At 58.3% G+C, this 22,369-nt stretch overlaps 7 protein-coding genes across 7 annotated transcripts; 6 read left to right on the top strand and 1 right to left on the bottom strand.

Moving 5' to 3' along the window:
• Positions 1 to 607: 607 nt before the first annotated feature.
• EX895_003490 (uncharacterized protein) lies at positions 608 to 5,104 on the top strand (the record flags this gene model as incomplete). Its single annotated transcript, XM_029884088.1, has 1 exon — positions 608 to 5,104. The coding sequence occupies one exon, from the start codon at positions 608 to 610 to the stop codon at positions 5,102 to 5,104; it is 4,497 nt and encodes a 1,498-aa protein (XP_029739461.1).
• Positions 5,105 to 5,553: 449 nt separating this feature from the next.
• Positions 5,554 to 9,075, top strand: EX895_003489 (uncharacterized protein; the record flags this gene model as incomplete). Its single annotated transcript, XM_029884087.1, has 1 exon — positions 5,554 to 9,075. One exon carries the CDS (start codon positions 5,554 to 5,556, stop codon positions 9,073 to 9,075), a length of 3,522 nt encoding a protein of 1,173 aa, XP_029739460.1.
• Positions 9,076 to 9,494: 419 nt separating this feature from the next.
• Positions 9,495 to 10,487, top strand: EX895_003488 (uncharacterized protein; the record flags this gene model as incomplete). Its single annotated transcript, XM_029884086.1, has 1 exon — positions 9,495 to 10,487. The coding sequence occupies one exon, from the start codon at positions 9,495 to 9,497 to the stop codon at positions 10,485 to 10,487; it is 993 nt and encodes a 330-aa protein (XP_029739459.1).
• A 113-nt stretch (positions 10,488 to 10,600) lies between these two features.
• EX895_003487 (uncharacterized protein) lies at positions 10,601 to 12,128 on the bottom strand (the record flags this gene model as incomplete). The annotated part of the gene is made up of 4 exons (XM_029884085.1): positions 10,601 to 11,320; positions 11,417 to 11,543; positions 11,642 to 11,671; positions 11,914 to 12,128. The coding sequence occupies 4 exons, from the start codon at positions 12,126 to 12,128 to the stop codon at positions 10,601 to 10,603; spliced, it is 1,092 nt and encodes a 363-aa protein (XP_029739458.1).
• A 1,009-nt stretch (positions 12,129 to 13,137) lies between these two features.
• EX895_003486 (uncharacterized protein) lies at positions 13,138 to 13,619 on the top strand (the record flags this gene model as incomplete). Its single annotated transcript, XM_029884084.1, has 3 exons — positions 13,138 to 13,175; positions 13,266 to 13,414; positions 13,489 to 13,619. The coding sequence occupies 3 exons, from the start codon at positions 13,138 to 13,140 to the stop codon at positions 13,617 to 13,619; spliced, it is 318 nt and encodes a 105-aa protein (XP_029739457.1).
• Positions 13,620 to 14,368: 749 nt separating this feature from the next.
• Positions 14,369 to 17,245, top strand: EX895_003485 (uncharacterized protein; the record flags this gene model as incomplete). The annotated part of the gene is made up of 1 exon (XM_029884083.1): positions 14,369 to 17,245. One exon carries the CDS (start codon positions 14,369 to 14,371, stop codon positions 17,243 to 17,245), a length of 2,877 nt encoding a protein of 958 aa, XP_029739456.1.
• Positions 17,246 to 17,928: 683 nt separating this feature from the next.
• EX895_003484 (uncharacterized protein) lies at positions 17,929 to 22,287 on the top strand (the record flags this gene model as incomplete). The annotated part of the gene is made up of 1 exon (XM_029884082.1): positions 17,929 to 22,287. One exon carries the CDS (start codon positions 17,929 to 17,931, stop codon positions 22,285 to 22,287), a length of 4,359 nt encoding a protein of 1,452 aa, XP_029739455.1.
• Positions 22,288 to 22,369: the final 82 nt, after the last annotated feature.

Genomic DNA, 22,369 nt, shown 5'->3' with positions numbered 1-22,369 from the left:
AAGCATCTTGAGTCGTCCTTTGTCCGGCATCCGTTGGTCCATGCGGGGCAACAGCACCAAAGGGAGGTGTGGAGGACACACGACATCGAATTTTAACGATGAGGTCTGTTAGGCCTTGAAAAATGTTAATGTAGTCACGTGATTCTCTCGCGCTCTGAAGGGTTCAGCCACGCGCAGAAAAAGTTGGTTTTCGCAGAGACGGAGAGCTCGAGTTGTTTTTGTGCAGTGCGCAACTGAGCGTGACAATCGAAAGCCTCTGTATGAGAGCACAACGGAAGTCGGAGGATAGCGCGCTTAGCCAGACCAGGCTGCATTCCATAGCAAAGGCATTGGAACACAGCCGGCTCGATCCCGATGCTTTCATTGAGTGTCGAAACGTGACTTTGGGATGTGAGCAAAGCTGAGCCTTCTCTGCATCACTTCCACCACCTCGTCTTGACCACTCTGCCTCCAACTCGAAAGAACCCTCAAGATCGACGACTGCCACAAGCTGCAACGCTAGGACACCCAGCAAGTCTCTCGCAGCACGACGTCAATATCATCCTCGAGCTCAAAGCTCGAATTACCTCCCCACTTGCACGCACCTGGAACCCGTCCTTCTTTCACCATGCTCAACTCCCTTCGCCGCTCTTTCGGCATGAGCCCGAGCTCGTCCAGCATCCAAGCAGACTTCTCTGGCAACGACAATGTCCCGACTGGTGTTCTGTCGCCTTCAAACAGACCCAACACCTTTGTACCTTTGCGTCGGTCCAACAGCTTCACCAACTTCTTCTCCTCTTCTCGCCCTTCCTCACCTGCGAAAGAATGCTTCGAGCAAAGTAGTACAGATGCTATCACATCTCCCGCCAAGGCTTCTTCCTCTTCAGCAGCACATGCGCAGGTCGAATCCGACACAGTCCTGGCATACCTCCTGCTTCTCGACAAAAAGGGAAGGCAGAAGGAACGCTTCCCTATCCAGAGCCCCAAGACTACCATGGGTCGATCGATCGATAATGACGTCCGCTTCCTCGCCAGCGATGTAAGCCGACACCATTGCACCATCGAGATCGAGATCAAGAAGGATCAGGAAGATGCAGACGGCGCAAGGGCATTCTTGCAAGTCCTGGGTGCCAATGGTGTCCTTCTCAACGGCCGAAATGTATTCCCAGCGCCGAAAGGAGCTGGCCGATACGAGCTGCACACTGGAGACTCAATTCTTGTTGCACAACGCTCCTTCATCTTCGAGCTGGCTCCACCTGCTTCTACCGAGAAAGCAACGTCCAACCTCTTCTCCTCACCAGTTAAAGATAGCGCACAATCTGCTGCACCTTACACACCTGCCACCACGAACCGTAGGCGCGTACGGATGAGTCTTGTTAACGCAGCTCAGATCAACACTCCTGCGAGAATATCCAACAAGTTGACCTCCCCAGCCAAGACTGGCAATGCTGAACGGGAAGCGCGCAGGGCCACAGGCCTCGAACGGTTCCTGCAATCCGCAAACGTCAGCCCATCCAAGAAGAAGAAATCCCGTCAGAGCCTAACCTCATCCACCTCGGCTGCCAACTTGTTCGGCACGCCTGCCAAGAGCCGCATTGCACTGGTGGAGCCAAGAACTGCGCCGCTCAAACAGGTCAGCTTCAGCCTGTACGCCAACTCATACAACGGCAGGTTGAGTCCCGTCAAGCAGATGAGGATGATGCCACCCCTCGATACGATGAACGAGATGAACGAAGAGCAGGATAGCTTCTTCCGCAGCAACAGCGAACAGCCGCAAGAAGAGCTCGAGGAGATGGAACAGCAAGAGGACAACACCGAGGCTTCACGCGATGAGTCGGAGGAAGACATTGTCATTGTTGAAGAGATCGAACACGAGCGGGAGCAAGTCGAAGAAGATGTCCTACTGTCGTCAAGTGATGTGGAGGGAGCCAATGCTGCGGTCGCACCCGAGGCATACGCTGAAAACTCAGAGAACATTCCTCCTGCGACTGCCAGCAGCAACTCCACGCCCAGTACCTCGCCAAGCAAGAGTGGCAGCCCCAAGCGCGCCAAGCGCCGCAGCAGCTTCTTTGGTCGCGCCGGTCCCTTCAGAGGAATCAGTCTCGGCTTCTACGCCGAAGAGCGTATCGAACCGATCGAGCCCACCGAGGAGGCACAGAAACAACCTGTAGAGCACAAGCGCGAGCCTGAGCAGCCCAACGAGCTGGCGGAAGAGCCTGTCGAAGAGTTCTCGGATGCCTCGGACTCCGAAGTAGCTCCGATGGAAGAGGAGGAGCTCGCGCCTGTGCCCGCAGCAAATCCTGTCGCTCGTCGTGTTATGTCCGGTTCAATTAGGCTGGGCATCAGCAAGACGCCTTCTCCAGTCAAGCATCAGCACTTTGTTGGCCTCACACCGCTTCCTCGCCGCCCTCGCCTCAGTCTCGCTTCTCGACGACAGGTTTCGCTGCGCACGCAAACATTACTCCGATCCAGCGAGGCCTACGCTGATCGACTTTTCCTGCCTCCCCCTCCTCCGACGCCCTCCAGCGCTGGACCATCGGGCCTGTCCAAGTCTATGTCGATGCCATCGAACATTTCGGCCATGGCGTCCGTGTCATCTTTGCCTGCTTTCGATGCCGGAGAAAGCATGCACTCCGACGGTGCTCAAGACAGCCAGACGCCAGTAGATGATTTTGAATCTCAGCTCGATCCTGCGCTGAGCGAAGAGGAGGTCGACACTGCTGAATGGAAGGACTCCGAAGATGACGAGGACGAAGTCGACCAGAGTCTGTCGGTTCTTTCGCGCTCGCCTTCAAAAGCACCTGCCTACACCTTTAGCCCAGTTAAGACTTCGACCCTGCCCCAGTTTGCCACTCCCCAGCTTGCTTCTAAGGCTCACTCGCGCCGCGTCTCGATGCCCCAAGCTGGGGCTGCCGAAGCGAAATCTTCGATCCGCTCGGCACTGGTCCGCCTCCAGATCAGTGGAGCTGGTGAGCGTGTCGTCCACGAACTTGGATGCAAGAACCAGGGTGCTGCTGCCGACGTGACGCTAGAAAAACATTCGTCGCCTTCCAAGGCGAGGAAAGTGGTCCGGGTTTCGGATGTCGGTCTGCCCGCTTCAGACCTTTCGATGGGCTTTGATCTTGTACAAGATGCTGAAGTCGAGCAAGAGTCGAACAAAATCACAGATGCGCTCGACCAGCTGTTTACGGGCGAGGACCAGGAGCTGACCGACGACGAGGACGAAGAAGAGTTCGAGGAGCAGGACGAGATCGTACAGATCAGCTCCAAGGCTCAAGAGAGCCCCGTACGACCGAGCAAAGAGGCCGTTGTCGCTCCTCTGCAGGTTCCTCAGACGCCGGCGGCGCTCGATTCGGTGCGTCACCTCTTTTCTGCCTCCTCTGCAGCCCCTGCAACCCCCGACATGCGTGGACTTGGCTCCATGCTCAGCGCCAGCCCTGAGAAGGTCCCTACATACGGAGCGTTGGGCGACAAGATGCGAGCCAACCCGGACAATGCCGAGCTGCTCTTGCCCTCTAAATCGTCGTCTCCGAAGAAGAGGGTGGTACTCGGCGCTCCTAGTCCCGTCAAGGGTCGACGAGGCGTTCGTCGAAGTCAAGCAGCTGAAGTGGCTGTGGCTCATCCAGCAACGCCCAGGGCGCTGGAGTCGCGAGCGGACCTTGCTTCGCCTGCTGTCACGCCCTTGCCAACGAAGGTGGAGGAGCACCATCCTGCGTTCGAAGCGGAACTGCATGTGACCATCTTTGATGCTTCTGCGATGGATGCAGAGAATGAAGCACTGGCGAAGGCACTGTCGGAGGCTGCGGAGGAGGCTGCTGAGGAGGCTGCTGAGGCGGAAGAGGAGATCGAACCTGTTACAGCAGTTGCCCAAGTGGTCGTTCAAGAGGAGGAGATTTCTGCTCCACTGGAAAGCGAACAAAACACCCCAGTCACAGAGGCAGTGCAAGATACGGAAGACGAGATTTTCGACCAGATCGCCAACGAAGCCGACGCCGAGGCAGTCTCTGTACCAGTAGAAGTTGCGACGCTCGCTGATAAACAGCGAGAGGAGGAGGTGGCAAGCCCAGAGGAGCCAGCAGCTGTCGAAGCATCCCCATCAAAGACTCGAGCCTCTCATCGAGGCGTGTCGTCCTCGCCTGCCAAGCGAAGGGATCGATCTGCTTCTCCAACCAAGCGTGCTCTTCGATCCTCGCCTATCAAGCGAAGTGCCGCATCCGTCGCTCCGGCAGCTGCCACTGTTGCTGCTTCCGAAATCTTCGCTCAAGAGACTGCGAAAGAAGTTGCAGAGGTGGTCACCACTTCAGCTGAACACAAGCAACAGGCTGAAGTGGTCGTTGAAGCGGAGAGCTCGTCCCCCACGAAGCCTACTCGTCGAACAGGCGGTCGCAAGGCTAAGCAAACGGCTACCGAAGCCATCTCTGCTACGCTAACTGCACCGCAAGCGGCTAAAGCGTCACCAGAGAAGCCTGGCAGACGAGGCAGAGCAGCTGCTTCAAGGAGCACCGAGGAGGGGGAGGAGCGACAGGTCGAAGAGGGAAAACAAGGAGACGGGAAAGATGAGGTGGAGGAAGAACCGGTCGAGGAGGCACCTAAGCGTGCGACACGAAGCCGCGCGACTCGCTCGACCGCTGCTACCACCGCCGCTAAGCCAGCACGAGCGACTCGCACTCGAACAGCCAAGTCGACCGTTGCTGCTGCTCCGGATGCCTTGCCGTCTTCCAGTGCAGGATATGGAGATGACGAGGCGAGCGAGGACGACGTGCCGGCGACGAGGAAGCGAGCGACTGCTGCTCGTACTCGTACCACCGCTGCTCGAACCAAGACAACCACCACTCGAACCGGCAAGGCTGTGGTGAGTGAGGCCGAGGACATCGAGCACGCACCTTCGGATGAGGAGGAACGCTCGGAGGAAGAGAAAGAGGAGACAGCTACAAAGTCTCGAGCTGCTTCGACTCGTTCGACTCGCGCTAAAGCTGCAACCTCCACCACTGCCACCAAAGCGAAGGGGAGAATCAGAGCAGTAGCTCCTTCCGAAAAGGACGATGCTTCTTCCTCCGCTGCTACTACGGGTACGACGACGAGATCAGGTCGTACGACTAGACGGGCCGCTGCTGCTGCCAAGTGATGCAGTGGCACCGAAACCATTCACCACGGTCTGGATTTTTTCGATTTCTTCTTCCTTTCATGCGCTTTGTTGTGTTTGTATCGTTTATTTATTTGTGTCATCGGAATCGATGTTGATCAACATATGCTTCGTCTGTGCATTGTGGGGTCTGCGCGGGGTGAGAAAGAAGAGGAGCGTCGACTGACGGATGAGCAAAGTTGGTCGGCTACCAAATTATGCGAAGCGGTCCGAGGCCAAGTGGCTTTTGGTTGCCGGTTATCCGGTTGGGCTTGACACCGCGGATTCTGTTCACTTCTTACCCCGCATTCTACAAGACAGCATCCGTCCTCATCGATCTTCTTGCACTTCCATCATCGAGCAGCACTTGCAGAGTTCCACAACAACACACCACATCCCCGTAACACTACCGTGCAAAGACACGCTTCCAGGCTGCAGACCGGTTTCCAGCAATGCAGCCCAAACGGATCCTCATCGCCAATCGCGGCGAGATCGCGTGCCGCCTCATACGCACGTACCGGCTGTTCCCTGTCAGCCCTTCAACGCCTGCGATACAGACCGTGGCGGTGTACACGGCGTCGGAGGCGAAAGCGCTGCACGTGGCGCTGGCGGACTCTGCGCATGCGCTGGAGGGCGATGGACCACGGGCGTACCTCGACCGGCATGCGGTGGTGGATGCAGCGCTGCGGAGCGCGTGCTGGGGGGTCGCGCCCGGGTACGGATTCCTGTCGGAGGATGCGCAGTTTGCAGGGATGTGCGAGGAGGCCGGACTGGTGTTTCTGGGGCCGAGCAGTGGGCAATTGGCGAGGCTGGGGGATAAGGTGGTGGCGCGCGCATTGGCGAAAAGCCTGCAAGTGCCTGTGCTGGAAGGGACGGATGCGTCGTCGTCGCGAGATGCGGCACTGCGGGACATTTTAGCCTTCGCGAAAGGCGTGCCCGCAGGGTCGAAGATCATTCTAAAAGCCGCGAACGGTGGCGGTGGACGCGGGATCCGTGTCGTCCCCATCCCTTCCCATCCGGACGAGGTGGCAAAGGCGGTCACAGCCGCATACGAATCGTGTTCCCGCGAAGCGCAGGCCTCGTTTGGAGACGGCACGGTGTACGCAGAGCGCTTTCTCTCCAACGCCAAGCACGTCGAGGTCCAAGTGCTCGGTGATGGCCGCGGTGGTGTCTGTCATTTCTGGGACCGCGAATGCTCGCTGCAGCGCCGGAACCAGAAACTCATCGAGATCGCGCCGGCCCCTCATATCCTCCCGGCATTGCGCCAGTCGATGCTCGACGCAGCTCTGGCCCTAGCACACGCGGTGCAGCTGCGCAGCCTGGCGACGATTGAGTTCCTCGTCGACCCAACCGGATTCTTCTTCATGGAGGCCAACCCGCGGATACAGGTCGAACACACAATCACCGAGAGCGTAACGGCCCATGACCTCGTCGCTCTCCAACTGCTCATCGGGCTCGGCCAAACCCTCACCGACATCGGCCTACAGAACGGGACAGCGGCAGCGCCGTTCCCAAGCAAAACAGCGATCCAGGTGCGCATCAATGCCGAGTCGTTCCGCGCAGGAACCGACGAAACCGTCCCGGAACAGGGTGAGATCACAGCGCTCGCCTGGCCACTCGGCGCAAACGTTCGCATCGAGACCGCCGCACATCCTCCACACCCTGCTCTGGGCAGTTACAGGGTGAATACGCTGTTCGACAGCTTGTTGGCCAAGGTCATCGTGACTGCTCCGAGTTACGGTGGTGCTGTCGCTGCGGCGCAGAGGGCGTTGGACGAGACGTCGATCGCAGGGGTGCGCACGAACGTGTCTTTCCTAAAGGCCTTGCTGAGCGATCCACAGGTGCAGCGCGGCGAGCAGCACATCCACACGGTGCAGTCTGGGTTCAAGCGCTTCCTGGAGCTGTCGAATCGATTTCAAGCCGACGCTGATGCCGCGCAGAATCGCACTGCCACCACACGTGAGGAAACTCCCACGAAAAGCGCACAAGTAGAGGCAGGGATGGAGCAGGAGGGCAAACATGCGGTCAAATCGCATCTGAGCGGGATGGTGGTCAAAGTGTCTGTGGAGCAAGGGGCGAAGGTGCTGGAGGGTCAAGAGTTGGTGGTGATCGAGGCGATGAAGATGGAGCATGTGATTCGGGCGGATGCTGCGTGTGCTGGTGGAGTCGTGCACAAGGTGGTTGTCCAACAGGGGGCTGTAGTCAACGCTTCGGACGTGCTATTCGTTATTGACACTTCCACATTGCAGCCCCACTCCACAAGCAGCGAAACCAAACCCGCTGCCACCGCAGTCGAGCCCGCCGAGGACCCCTCGATCGCACGCCCCGAGCTACAGGAGCTCCAACACCGCCGGCACATGCTCACCGACTGCGGCCGCGCCACCGCCGTCGCCAAACGCCACGCGCGCGGCTACCGCACCGTCCGCGAGAACATCAGCCTGCTCCTCGACGACGCCTCGACACTGATTGAGTACGGCGACCTCGCCCTCGCCGCGCAGACCCAGCGCTACACCCCGGCCGCGCTAATCGCCAAAACAAGCGGCGACGGCATCGTCACCGGCTTTGGCCGCATCGCTGGCCACACGGTCGCCCTCGTCCTCGGTGACTACATGGTGCTTGCGGGCACACAGGGGTACTTCCACCATCTGAAGCTCGACCGGCTCCTGCTAGCAGTGCTGTCGCACCCGGCACCCGTCGTGTTGTACGCCGAGGGCGGGGGCGGGCGCCCGGGGGATACGGGTTTCCCTGTGGCGTCTGGGTTGCACACGCCGAGCTTTGCGCTAATGGCGCAGGTGAGCGCGCGCGGGGTGCCCATGGTGGGCGTCGCGAATGGGTATGTGTTTGCAGGCAACGCGGCATTGCTGGGAATGTGCGACGTTGTGATTGCCACGCGAGGAGGCAGTGTTGGGCTAGCAGAGGGTAGTGGTGGTGGTGAGGGAGAGGGTAAAGTGGGGAGGACGTCGATCGGGATGGGTGGCAAGGCGATGATCGAAGCGGGTGGATTGGGCGTAGTGGAGTCGGAGCAGATCGGGCCTACCAACGTGCATGCAGTTACGGGGGGCGTGGATATCGTGGTGGACGACGAAGATGCTGCTGCGTTGATGGCGAGGAAGGTCGTGAGCTTCTTCACTCAAGCTCGACTCGACGAGCAGCGATGGAGCTACTCGCACGACGTACGGCTTCTACGAACCTGCCTGCCGTCCGTCGAAGAGCGGCGAAGAGCGTTCGACATGCGTCGCGTCATCACGCTGCTCGTCGACGACTCGAGCTTTGTCGAGCTCGCCCCGCACTGGGGCAAGGGTATGATCACGGGGTTCGCACGCATCAAAGGCCAAGCCGTCGCCATTCTGGCCAACGACCCGACGTCTCCACTCGGAGGCGCGATCGACATCACCGCCGCACTCAAGGCCACACGCCTACTGAGACTTCTCTCGCGCACGCGCGCCACCCACCTCGTCAGCCTCTGCGACACGCCCGGCTTCATGGTCGGGCCCGAATTCGAACGCTCTGCCACCCCCGGCGGCTCGTTCCGCACCTTTGGCGACTGGTTCACCGCCGCCGCCGAGTTCACACAGTCCGGCGGGCGCGTCGTCGGGCTCGTGCTGCGCAGAGCCTTCGGGCTTGGTGCACAGGCGATGCTCGGCGGCAGCACGCTGAGCAACTCGATCTGCGCCTCGTGGCCCGCAGGCAGTCTGGGCTCCATGTCCCTCGAAGGCGCAGTGCAGCTGAGCATGAAGAAGCAGCTGGCAGAGGTGGAAGATGAAGCTCAGAGGAAGAGGATGGCGGACGAGGCGGTGGAGGAGCTGTATCGAAGGGGCCGGGCGATCAATGCGGCTAGCATGGGCGAGATCGACACCGTGCTGGATCCGGCTGAGACGCGGGATTGGCTGGCGAGGGTTGTGGGAGACGTGTTGGGGGCGAGGTGGCCGACGTTCAGGGTGAGGAAGGACGAGGGGTTGGGGTCTCATTTGTAGAATGCGTGTCGAGGATACAGTCTCATCATACAAAGGTTTCGGTCTAATTGACATTGCAATGCTGTGTGGTTGTTCGTGATCGTGATCGTGTGTGGGAGTGTGAATGTATGTTGAAGCGTGGGACCACGCGCAAGAGGTAAGCCAAGTCGAGCAGCTGTCAGTTTGTGGAGGTGCGCAGTCGAATTTTTCTAGAACGCAGCTTCCACGTCACTCGTCGTCTTTCATCTCTCGTCCACTACTTGAAAGCGCTGCCGGTTGATGCGTCTTGCTTGTCCTTGGATGACCATGGCTGTAGCATGATCCAGCCCTGCGACACCTCAAGAACGTCGCACACATCAATACTCTCTTCTACCATCAAAGATCAACGGCGATAATCACTAACACCTAAGAACCAACACAAGCGTTTTCCGTTCCGCAACATGCTCGGCTTCACTCCGATGCGGCGTCGAGCTGCACGCGGCACTCTCACCTTATCCACCTTCCTCCTCCTCCTCCTTCTTTCGCAAGCGGTCTCGGGCTACAAACCCAACTCGCCCTACTACGGCGCAGGCCGACGAGTGGCCATGTCATCGCTGCGCACCCTCACATTCTACTCGGACCGACGCACAGCCTACCGTCGCACCTCCGCACTGCCTCAACTCACGTGTGAGGGGAGCATGTGTTCGCGCTACCAGCCCGATGTGGTGCAGTGCCAGGCGATGGGCGATGGACAGTGGAAGTGCGCCGCCGACCTCCCCAGCACGATGCGCATGGGCAGGGTCGAGGTGAGCTGCGAAGGTTACGATTATGCCGAGGACCCGTATGTGTTGAAGGATAGCTGTGCGTTGACGTACCATCTGCTGCCGAGCGGAAGGGGACCGGACGATCCGTGGCGCAGTTATCGGGGGCAAAGAAACGGGTGGGGGGAGAGGCTGGTGGGCTGGCTCTTTCAGATGGTCTTTTGGGGTGTGCTGGCGGTGATTGTGGTTAATTTTGTTCGAGCGGTACGCGGCAATGCGGGTAGTGGTGGTGGTGGTGGTCGAGCCGGCGGCGGCGGCGGCGGTGGCTGGGGAGGTGGAGGAGGAGGAGGAGGAGGAGGCTGGTGGCCCGGCGGATCGTACCCACCACCGCCACCATACACTCCCAAACCCGAACCAGATTCTGCACCTTCAGCATCATCTTGGAGACCCGGCTTCTGGACAGGTCTCGGGCTCGGCGGTCTCGCCGCTACCGCCGCCGCCTCTTCACGCCGTCGACCACCCGGCGCCGGCGGATTCTACTACCCGCCACCACAAGCTGGCTTTCTGCACGAGCCCAGCTTCAGCAGCGGCTTCGGCGGACGCAGAAGGGGCTGGGACGACGACGACCGAGGCGTAGGCTCAAGTTCAGCGTGGCGCGAAAGCACAGGATTCGGGGGCACGAGAAATCGATGACCTGACAGACGACTCTAAAATGTAGATTTGGTGACGAATCGATACATGGATGCATGCTGCGTGATGTAAATGTATGTCTCGGTGTGTCCGAGATGCGTAACTGCGCGCGGTGTCTATGCTGAAGAAGCCGGAATTGGCTGAACCCGCGGCCTCTCTGAATGCTGAGCAATGCTGGACCTCCTCAACCTGTGAATCTCCTTCCTAGCCTTGCGGTAGTGGATAAACTGGCCGAGCACGATAAAGTCCAAGAACACGGTCCCCAGGCTTCCCACGAGCCACGAAAAGCTCTCGACAATGTAGTCGTGCTTGGTGCTCTTGAGCAGGATGCTCGCCACATAGGTCAGGTTGCCTGCCACGGCAAAGACGAACAAGGCGAGCGAAAGACCCTCGCATTTGGTGGTGCGGTTCTTGAGGATCTGAGGCACACGCGAGGAGAGATAGAGGACCGCCGAGAGCCAGCCGGCGACTTGGGCGTCCCATCGCCATCCGACGGGTTCGCGAGGCGGAGCTGGCGGCGTAGCATCACCGCCGTCGCTGCCGTAGTGGTGTTCGGCGACCCACCAGGCAGCAACACCCGTAGCGACGACAAGGAGCGCCGCAAGCGTGTACATGATGATCTGAGTGCGGAGCGAGGCTTCGTCGTCGTCGTCGCTTTTCGTGGAGAGGTCGTCCTCGATGACGTTGCCGTCACCGATGAGCGGGGTGCGTTCGTTGGCCTCGAGCGAAGCCGAGATGGTGGAGATCTTGACACCGCGGTGGTAGTATTTTCGGTAGTACCAGTATTGGAAGATGAGGACGCAGTCGCATGCGCAGTAGTAGAGCGCGAGGATGGTCTGTGGCAAGGAAAGAGCAAGCAAAGGTATTCAAAGTTAGTGTCTGTAGCCTGACTCGCGGCAGTCAGAGTAGAAAGTGCCAATTTGATTGCTTACCATCGTCCAGAGGAGTTCTTGAAACCAAGCACCGGCAGCGTTGAGGGCATCACCTGCGAGCCAGATGATAACGAAAGTAATCGAGAGACCTTCTGCGGACTTGGAGACGAAGTTTTGGTGCATTTGACTGAAAGAGGGCAAAACCTGAAAACGCAGGCGTGTAAGGGAGACGGTCGAGCAAAACAAAAGTTAGAAAGAGGGGTTTGGAGATAGAGGGAGACGTACGGCGAATAGACAATTACCCAGCAAGCGATCCTGTGGCATTGCGATCGGCGGTAGCAGAAAAGTTCAGAGAGAAAAAGTGGAATGCGACTTAGCTGGTTGTTGGCAGTGGCAGAAGCACGGCAGCCATAGAAAAGTATGGTTACTTACGAGACCCTACTCAGCACAAAAGAGAGAAGAGAAGGGCATCAAGCAGAGGCGCAGACAAAGTAGAGCAGGTGGTCAGCAAGTAATGCAGAGGAGGAAGCGCTACGAGGTCAAGAAGGATGACTTACCAGCCCATAATCGAGCTCCATTCGTCTCGGACCTGTTTCTTGTAAGTGCCATCGTGGTGTTTGTGACTAGATTGCTTGCTTGACAAGGCAAATGAGTCCGCGTCGGGTATCAATGAGGAAGAGGTCGGTTGCGCAGTGGCCAAATTGGCGAGGAGAAGGATCGAGGCCACGACCAGGAGCAGACCTAGCGGTTTTGAGGGGCGATACGAGCGCATCGTGTGTGTGTGTGATGTTGCGCGTCCAGCCAGAACGAAGGGTCGTTTACTCGGATGAACGTTACTTGATGGTGTTAGTGGTGGTGGAAGGGAGGGTTCGATTGATGAGACGAGAAGCAGACGCAGCAGCAGCAGCAGCGGCGGAACAGCCGATAAGCTCTGACGTCGCCGTAGTTTCCACAAATGTCAAATGCGAGTCAGAGCCAAACTGCAGCGGAGAGCCAATCCAAAAAAAAAACCAAGGCAAGCCCGTCGATCCGAAAATTGGCAAATTTCGCTCAAAGGCGGCGAAAGTTCAGACTCTATTTGCAGTTACAGTTTTTCTCTCTTTCTTTTTCTCAGTTTCGAATTTGTTTATGGAAATGACTCGTGGTTGCGCTCTACCGAGTCTTGGGTGTCTTTGTCTTCTCCACACCCGCTCACATGCCCGCTCTGTCAAGGCACAACAGCATCGAGGTGCCCACACGAACCACCACACCCACCGTCTGAATGGCAAAGTGCAACCACCTTCCACTTCTGTCACAGTGCCATGAGTCGCAGGACCAAGCAGACTGACTGAGTGACTGGGCTCGGCTGCTCTGGTCATCTTTAGAAAACAGCCTGTCGTGTGACTACAGAGCAACCACAGTCTAGACGGCTGGTCCGACCAAAGAAGCAAGGTCGGAAACAAGCTCAATGCGATTGGCCGGATACAGCGACGCTTGCGCCTGCTTTGCCTGCTGCGCCCCGTCGTCGTGCTGCAGGTGAAGCTTACCGTGGGAGAGCTTTTCCTTTTAATATTGTTGTTAAGTCGTCCTGTGCTCCTAACACCGGCCCGCAGTCCTTGGCTGGCTCGGCTACTCAAAGGATGACAAGAAAGACCGACGGCTTCCGGCTATCAATTCAGGCCGCCTGGCAACAACATGGGTCTGTGCCCGCTTGCTGATTCTCTCGCCATCGGTGCACTTCTTCGTTCCTTTCTGTCCACCACCGCCAATTACTACCAACCAGACTCCCCAGATTTGACAAAATGTCGGCTCCCACCGGAAAGTTCATGATGTTCGTCACGTACGTATCCGTTCGCTCCTCGCTCCTGCCAACCATGGTGTGAAAGTGGCTGATCAACCCCTCCGTTTGTCGCTTGTCCTGCTTGCACAGCATCCAGGCCAAGGGCGCGGCCGAGGCAGACAAGATTATCGAGATCCTTAAAAAGGTAGCTGCACGTGCCAACTCGGATGAGGAACCCGACTGCCATGGTTACATTCCTGGCCGCAGCCGTGATGATCCCCACACCGTCATCGTCTTTGGTGAGTCTTGACATTCTAACGTCCACACCATCCGATCTAGTACTGAACGGCTTCTTTATGCGGAACAATCACAGAGCAATACGACAACAAGGGCAGCGACGTTGCTACGCAGAAGCACAGAGCCGGCGAGGACTTCCAGGCGCTCATGGGTCAGGCCAAGGACCTCACCACTTCGATCGACATGAAGTTCTTTGACTATGTCTGAGCCGCACTCACTCGCAGCGTCACTAATCACCTGCTGGTATCTGACGCAATGTCGAAAGCAGACTTCCGTCTTCGATGCTTCTTCACAGTGTCGTCGTTGTGTGAGCCTGTGCCTTTGCGTGAAGAGGACACGGCCCAATCACGTCCAAGTTGTTAGATCTATGTGGTCTTCGATTCTTCGAGAGCCGCCTGCGTCAGAGAGAGAGGTCAACTGACCTGACGCTGCCGAGCCTTTTGTAGATGTTTTTTCGGTTCATCGCGCGTAGAAATGAATAAATACGATTCAGACGGCCGAGTGAGACACTGCGCTGTCCAACTGCGAATTATGAGCAAAGCAATCGGGCAAACCGGGTTGAGTTGAAAGAAAAATCTTTGGGGCTCGATGCGCAGTCACTTGGAGTGTGTGCTGCTGTGCTGTGGCCTTGGAGATCGCGCATTGTGACTGGGCTGCGATGTTGCTCAAGTCATCGGCAGCGTCATTTTTTCAACGCCATCGCCATCGCCATCATTGCCATCATCGATTCTATCTCTTTCATCACCATCAATCTTTTCCTCTCTTTCATCCTCTGCACATCACGCGCTCGTGTCATGTGCCTCATCATATCCATTTGATCTGTAGCTTCGATCCAGCATATTGAAGCTTTCTTTCCTACACAATAGTGGCCGACCCTCGTTCAGCTGCAGTCAGCCCGCCCAAACCTGTACCACCCTCCTCATTGGCAGCACGGTCTGTCCTCTCTACATATAATCATGTCCGACAACAACAACGCATCGTCGCAGCAGTACGCCACTCCGGTTAAGGTGGTGCGCTCCCAAACCTGGGACGAGTCCGACTCGCACAGCCTGACCGTCGCGTCCCCATCCACACCTGCCGCCAAATCTACCTCGTTGAACGGTGGCGACCTCTTCCTGTCCAAACAGCGCGAGATCGATCAGCTGCGTTCGCAGAAGGATGCACAGCAGGTCTTCGCTCAGCATCAGTCCGAATTTGAAGACTCGCGCGACAAGCTGATCGGCGCTATTGACAACACCAGCCTCCTTCTTGCCGATCTGCGCGACTTTAACAAGAACAAGCGCCTGATCCACTACGCCGCCGCCGACGACGACATCGCACACAAAGCCGGCTTGTCGCGCCAGCAGCAGCCTCAACACAAGCGCTCCCAGTCCAACTCTTCCACTCACAGCCTCGAGGAAGCCGATGCCGACCTCAACTCGTCCTCGGCCGACGGTGCACGCCGTCCCAAGCCTCCCGCTTTCATGCGCCTCAACACAGTAGGTGGCCATGTCAGCCTGCCCAGCACCCCTGCGCGTCACGTCTCGTCCTCGTCTTCATCCAGTCAAAATGACAACGACTCCGACGAGTCGACCGACATGTCGGTGCTCAAACTCGACCTTCGTGTCGGTTCCGTTGCTGCCAACCCTCAGGCGCTTGTGCGGTCGCTGGAGCGCTCTTCTGTAGCACAGCTTCTCGACGGCAGGATGGAAAAGTCCGAACGTCACCTAGACAACCTCAAACAGCGTCTCTCGGACACCCAGTCCAAGGTGCTCGTCACCGGTGATCTTAACGCAGGCAAGTCGACCTTTGTCAACGCTCTGCTTCGCCGTCCTCTCATGCCCACCGACCAGCAGCCTTGCACCACCGTCTTCTGCGAGGTGCTCGATGCTTCCCATCTCAACAGCAACGTCGAAGAGGTGCACATGCTCAAGCCGGGCGTCAAGTATTCGTCGGAAGACGACTCGACGTTTACGCGCCACACACTACAAGACGTCGAGCAGATTGTTGCCGAAGCCGAAGAGGTCTCGCCAGAGGATGCTCCCATCCTCAAGTGCTACGCCCACGACACGCGCGCCACCCAGGACTCGCTGCTCAAGAACGGCATCGTCGACATTGCGCTCATTGATGCTCCTGGTCTCAACCGCGACAGTCTCAAGACCACCGCGCTCTTTGCTCGCCAGGAAGAGATCGACGTCGTCGTCTTTGTGGTGAGCGCGGAAAACCACTTCACCCTTTCAGCCAAAGAGTTCCTCTGGAACGCCTCTCACGACAAGGCCTTCGTGTTTATCGTCGTCAACAAGTTCGAATCGATCAAGAACAAGGACAAGTGCCGCAAGCTCGTTCTCGACCAGATCCGCCAGCTCAGTCCACGCACCTACGAGGACGCCGCCAATCTGGTCCACTTTGTCGACTCGCAGGTCGTGTTCGGTGACGACGGCACCGACTCTGGTGCAGCACCCGACACTCCCTCCGAAGAACTTGGCCGAAAGGTGCAGGGCGGCGAACTGGTCGAGAGCCGCAGCACCGAAAGCTTGCAAGCGTTCGCCCGCCTCGAAGCGGCGCTGCGCGACTTTGTGCTGCTCAAGCGCGCCAAGTCGAAGCTGCTGCCCTCCAAGACATACATGCTGCGACTGTTGTCCGACATCACCTTCCTCGCCAAGATCAACACGCAGGTCGCACAGATCGAGCTTACTGAAGCCACCAAAGCGCTCGAGGTGGCACGTCCCGAGCTTGCACGTTGCCAGGCATCACAGCAGAAGCTCGAGACGGTGGTCGAGGGCGAAGAGGACCAAGCCGTCACCGCCGTCATGCAAGAAGCTCAGCGCAAGCTTGCGTCCGCCATCGAGCTGATTGGCAATGGCAAGCCCGCCACGGAGGCAGTGCAGCTGCCAGCCTACCCGGGCCTGTTCAACGTGTGGGAGTATGCGCAGGAGGTTCGACACGCGTTGACATCTTCGCTCGAGCTCGCACTGCGGTCGGTCGAGGACACGGCGCGCGGCACCGCCTCACAGGCTGTGGACCGAGTGCAGAAGCTCGGGCTGGCGCACCTTCCTGACAATGACGCCGAGAAGCGCCAGAGGATCTTCAACCCGGATGTCATGTTTGCCAAGCGACGCGCGATGCCCGGCCTGGTGGGGCTCGGGCTGGGTGCCCAGATAGTCGAGGTGCAGGCGTCCGACTTCTTCGATGCCTACCATCACTTCACCGTGGTGACTGGCGGCAGCCTGTCGAACGACAAGAACGGCAAGACGGACAAGAGCAGTGACGACGAGCTGAGCCTGGTCTCTTCGGTCTCGCTGGGTCTAGGCGCGCTGACGTTGATGGGCGGCAAGGCGCTGGGAGCCAAGACGGCAGTGGACGTGTTTGTGCGCCTCTCCGACTTGGTAGGCAACCCCACGGCCCGTCGATGGGCTGGACCGGTGTTTGCGGTGGTGTCGACGGGTCTTGTGGTGTATTTCATCTATGACCTGCCTAACAGCGTGCCTCGCAACATCGGACGCAGCATCAAGTCTGGGCTGCAATCGGGCGCGCTGCTGCGATCCACCTCGACGACGACAAGCGACGCGCTGACGAGCTTGTCACCGACATCATCGAACGAGGGCCAGGAGGCGTCGTTCGGCGCCGTGCACTCTGCGCGGGTGGGACGCGAGACGCGCAAGGTCCTGCGTCTTGCCTCGTGGGATCTGCAGGAACGCTTCCGAGTGGCCATCGCGCAACGCCGGGCCGAGGTGGAGAAGCAAGAAGCCAAGCAGGCGTCGGCCAACCTTGCGATCGACTGGTTCGACAAGACGACGTCGAGGGTGAATGGCATTCGGGGCGAGGTGGACGAGGTCAAGGGCCTCGAAGCCTAAGAATGAGCCACCAGCCTTGCCTTGCTTGGCTATGTTGATGCCAGCAAGCTGTTTCACCGCTCCTCGCTCGTTGTGTGTGTCCTCCCTCACCTTAATCCACTGCTCTCCGTATAGCCTCTCGTCGTTGTCGTTCGTCTTTGTTGCCGTTGTATTTCTGTCTAGTCTAGTCCGTATGTAGTTTGCTTTCTCTGCTCTTCCACAAAAATGCCATATGCTTCAAACAGCATGGATTGGAAATCCGCGGAACCAGAATGGAGAAGCGCGGTGCGGGATGTCGTGTTCCGGCTTTGAAGGAGAGGGTGCGATTGCCAAGACCAAGTCTGTCAATTCTTGCGTAGGAAAAAGAGGAAAAAGAGTGCGCCTGTGTGTTTCTTGCTTTGCAGGTCCAACTTGACTCAGCCGCCGCCGCCACTGCCGCTTCTGCTGTTGCTGCCGACAATTCTTGCTGGATTAGGAAGGGGCCAACAACAACAAATTATCTATTTTAAAAAGGAAAAGAGCGTGGGCGCAGGGTCCTTACTCAGTGCCTGATGGAAATGTGCTTGACCTGGCTGTCCATCACTGCACTGCACTGCACCAAGAACCAAACAACAAAGACAAGCTAAGCTCGGCGCAGCTCAGATCGAGGTTCGCTCACTTTCCTCGTCGCCACCACATACCATGGAATAACCGTTACTTCAGCCATGAGCCGCACCTCTGCTGCTACCGCTAATGCGGTCCCTCAAGGTGTTCCCGGCGCAGTCGACCAGGCCACTGTTCCTCCTCCGGGCACACAGCCTGCCTCGTCTCTGGGACAGTCTTCCACCCATATCGAGCCACGATTAGAGTCGGGTGCTGCAGATGCTCAGCAAGCAATCCTCAGTGATCCACAGCCTGTACACGACATCGACGCTCACAGCAGCAACGGCGAGGAGCATCACAACGCCGAGACTGGATCCCCCTCATCTGCGGCCGAACAAACGTCCGACCATGTCAACATCGACATGCACCCATCAAAGCGTCCGCTCACTTCCACCACCAGCCATCGCTCCAGAACTCGCGATGCAGACAGTATTTCATCCACCGGATCATCCAGGCAGAGCGACGAAAAGAACAGCGACTCCACCACCAAGTCCAAACGCAGCCACAGCAAGCGAAAAAGGAGCAATCCCGACGACGGCTCCGTTGACCGTGTCGGCTTCAAACAGCTCTACCGTTACGCCACCGTCTGGGACCACATCTTCAATTTCGTTGGTCTCATCGCTGCTGCTGCTGCCGGCGCTGTTCAGCCGCTTATGACCATCGTCTTTGGTAGTCTCACCACCGCCTTCCTCGAGTATTCCAACGCCCTCCTGTTTGGCGGCGACATCGCCGCTGCACGCGACCACCTCAACCACGAGATCGTGCATGGCGTCCTCTTCCTCGTCTACATCGGCATCGCCATGTTTGTCGCCACCTACATCTACTCGGCTGCATGGGTCTACACGGGCCAGATCATCACGCGTCGAATCCGTGAACACTACCTCCAGGCCATCCTGCGTCAAGACATCGCCTACTTTGACGTCGTCGGAGCCGGAGAGATCACCACCCGCATTCAAACCGATATCCAGCTCATCCAGGAGGGCATCAGCGACAAGATTCCTATGTCCGTCATGTTTATCAGTGCCTTCGTCACCGGGTTCATCGTCGCCTACATCAAGTCGTGGCAGCTCGCCTTGGCTCTCAGCTCCATGATTCCGTGCATCATCATCGCAGGTGCTCTCATGAACGCTGTCACTGCCAAGCTTCAGCAGGCCGAGCTCGACCGTGTCTCCAAGGCAGCTTCCATCGCTGAAGAGGCGCTCGCCACCCTGCGCACCGCAAAAGCCTTTGGCATCGAGGACAACCTCGTCGAACTCTACGACGAAAGCAACCGCGAGGCCACCCGCTTCGGCATCAAGCGCTCGCTCTTCCAAGGCGTCGGCATGGGTGTCTTTTTCTTTGTCATTTACAGTGGCTATGCGCTTGCCTTCTACTTTGGCGCCAAGCTCCTCGCCAGCGGTCACATCGCATCCGGTACCGTGATGAACGTCATCCTGTCCATCCTTATCGGTGCCTTCTCCATGGCCATGATGGCGCCAAACATGCAGGCCCTCTCGTACGCCTTTGCCGCCGGTGCAAAGGTGTTTGAGACCATTGACCGTGTCCCGCCCATCGATAGCTCCGATCCCAGTGGATTGCGCCCGGACCTGTGCCAAGGTAAACTCGAGTTCAGAGACATTGACTTCAGCTACCCTGCCCGTCCCGACGTGCCTGTCCTCGATGCATTCTCGCTCGAGGTACCCGCCGGTAAAGTGACGGCGCTTGTCGGTGCTTCCGGATCGGGCAAGAGTACCATCGTGTCGCTCGTTGAGCGCTTTTACGATCCCGATGGCGGTGCTGCTTTCCTGGACGGTGTCGATCTGCGCGATCTCAACCTGAAATGGCTCAGAACCCAGATTGGACTCGTGAGCCAGGAGCCCACGCTGTTTTCCACCAGCATCCGCGCCAACATTGCGCATGGACTCATCAACACACCTTTCCAGCATGCCTCTGACGAGGAAAAGGAAAAGCTCATCGTCGATGCGGCCAAGATGGCCAACGCGCACGGATTCATTTCGCAGCTGCCCGAGGGGTACGACACCATGGTGGGTGAGCGAGGATTCTTGCTGTCCGGTGGTCAGAAGCAGCGCATCGCCATTGCGCGAGCTGTCGTCAAGGACCCCAAGATTCTTTTGCTGGACGAAGCCACCTCGGCGCTTGACACGCAATCCGAAGCCGTGGTACAAGACGCGCTCGAGCAAGCGAGTCAAAACAGGACCACAATCAGCATCGCCCACCGCCTGTCGACCATCAAGAACGCCGACAAGATCGTCGTCATGGGCAAGGGTGTCATTCTGGAAACGGGCAGACACGACGAATTGATCGCACTCAACGGCGCCTATGCTCAGCTCGTGGATGCACAAAAGATCCGAGCAAAGGTGGCCAACACCGTCGACGCCGACGACGGCGATGATAGCGGCGACAGCGACAAGCCGGCCAAATTTGTCGCCTCGAACCTCAAAGCTCCCGTCGCAACCACGCAGACGGAAAAGGCCATACTGAGGCAGGAAGCCAAAGCCGAGATGCCTGCTGGCCTCGAAAAGAGTGCCACGCGGCAGAGTGTGGCCAGCGCGATCCTGCAACGACGCCAGCGCGAGCAGGACGCCAAGGACAAAGAAAACGAGAAGATCCCTAGCATCTTCTACCTGCTCTATCGTCTCGCCAAGATCAACCGCGAATATGTCTTGACGCTGTACGTGCCCGGTGTGATTGCCTCGATCTGCTCCGGTGCTGCCTACCCGTGCTTTTCGATCCTGTTCGGCCATGCGCTGCAGAACTTTTCGCTGTGCAGTGCCATTGGCGGCGGGCCGTGCCCCGAACCGGCACGCAGCGTGATGCTGCACGACGCCAACCGTTGGGCACTGTACTTTTTCATCATCGCCATCCTGTGCACGCTGGCCATTTCGATTCAGACGTACACGCTCATGAAGGCGTCGTCGGTGCTGATGGAGCGCATCCGACGCATGTCGCTCTTCGCCTACCTGCGCGCCGACGTGGCGTACCACGACGAGGACGCGCATTCCTCGGGCTCGCTCAGCAACTCGTTGGCGGACAATTCGCAGAAGATCAATGGGCTTGTGGGTGTAACGCTGGGAACGATCATCCAGTCGATCTCGACGTTGGTGACGGGCGCAATCATTGCGTTGGCAAACGGGTGGAAGCTGTCGTTGGTGGTGATTGCGTGTATACCCTTGACGCTGTCGGCTGGATTTGTGCGGTTGCAGCTGGTGGTGCTGAAGGATGCAAGGATCAAGAAAGCCTACGAAGGCTCGGCCGCGAAGGCGTGCGAGGCAGCGGGCGCCATGCGCGTCGTCGCGTCGCTCACGAGGGAGGACGACTGTCTCGAGATCTACCGACGCGAGCTGGATGCCCCCAGCGAGATTTCGCGCCACACGGCGTTCTACGGCAATTTCCTCTATGCCGTCTCGCAGGCGCTGCAGTTCTGGATCATCGGCCTTGGCTTCTGGTACGGCTCGCACCTGCTCATCAGGGGCGAGTATACGTCGGGGCAGTATTTCACCATTCTCACCGCGGTGGTGTTTGGATCGATCCAGGCGTCGAATGCGTTTTCGTTTGTGCCAGACATCTCGAACGCCAAAACGGCGGCGTGGGACAGCATCAAATTGCTCGACATGGTGCCGGAGATTGATGTGACAAGCGACGAGGGCGAGGTGTTGGCGCACGTCGAGGGGCACGTCAAGCTGGAGAATGTGCACTTCAGGTATCCCACACGGCCCGGGGTGCGGGTGCTGCGCGGGCTGGATATCGAGGTCAAGCCAGGCACGTACGTTGCGCTCGTCGGTGCATCGGGTTGCGGGAAAAGTACGACGATCCAGCTGATCCAGCGGTTCTATGACACGCTCTCGGGCAAAGTCACCATCGACGGGCGAGATATCTCGTCGCTCAACCTGCGCGAGATCCGCAAGCACATGGCGCTCGTGTCGCAAGAACCGACCCTGTACGACGGCAGCATCGAGTTCAACATCCGGCTTGGCGCGTTTGAGGACGCCGATCGCGTCAGCATGGACGACCTGCGGTCGGCGGCGGCGGCGGCCAACATCCTGGCGTTTATCGAGTCGCTGCCGGACAAGTGGGAGACGCAGGTGGGCGGCAAGGGGACGCAGCTGTCTGGCGGGCAGAAGCAACGCATTGCGATTGCGAGGGCGCTGATCCGCAACCCGCGCATCCTGCTGCTGGACGAAGCCACGTCGGCGTTGGACTCGGACAGCGAGAAGATCGTCCAGGAGGCGCTCGACAAGGCCGCCGCGGGCCGGACGACGATCGCCATTGCGCATCGGCTCAGCACCATCAGCAGGGCCGATATGATCTACTGTCTCAAGGACGGCAAGGTCGCAGAGAGCGGCGAACACAAGCAGCTGCTGGCGCTCAACGGCATCTACGCCGATCTGGTGCGCATGCAGGAACTGCAAAAGGACGAGTGAACTACGTTATCCAGCTCCAGAATCTGCCACATTCACGACCTTTGTACCATATACCGTAGCACTCACTGTACAGTACAGTACG

This window comes from Sporisorium graminicola, chromosome SGRAM_21 (genome assembly GCF_005498985.1).
Source record: "Sporisorium graminicola strain CBS 10092 chromosome SGRAM_21, whole genome shotgun sequence".
NCBI lineage: Eukaryota > Fungi > Basidiomycota > Ustilaginomycetes > Ustilaginales > Ustilaginaceae > Sporisorium > Sporisorium graminicola.
This window is presented reverse-complemented; position numbering and strand designations above follow the sequence as displayed.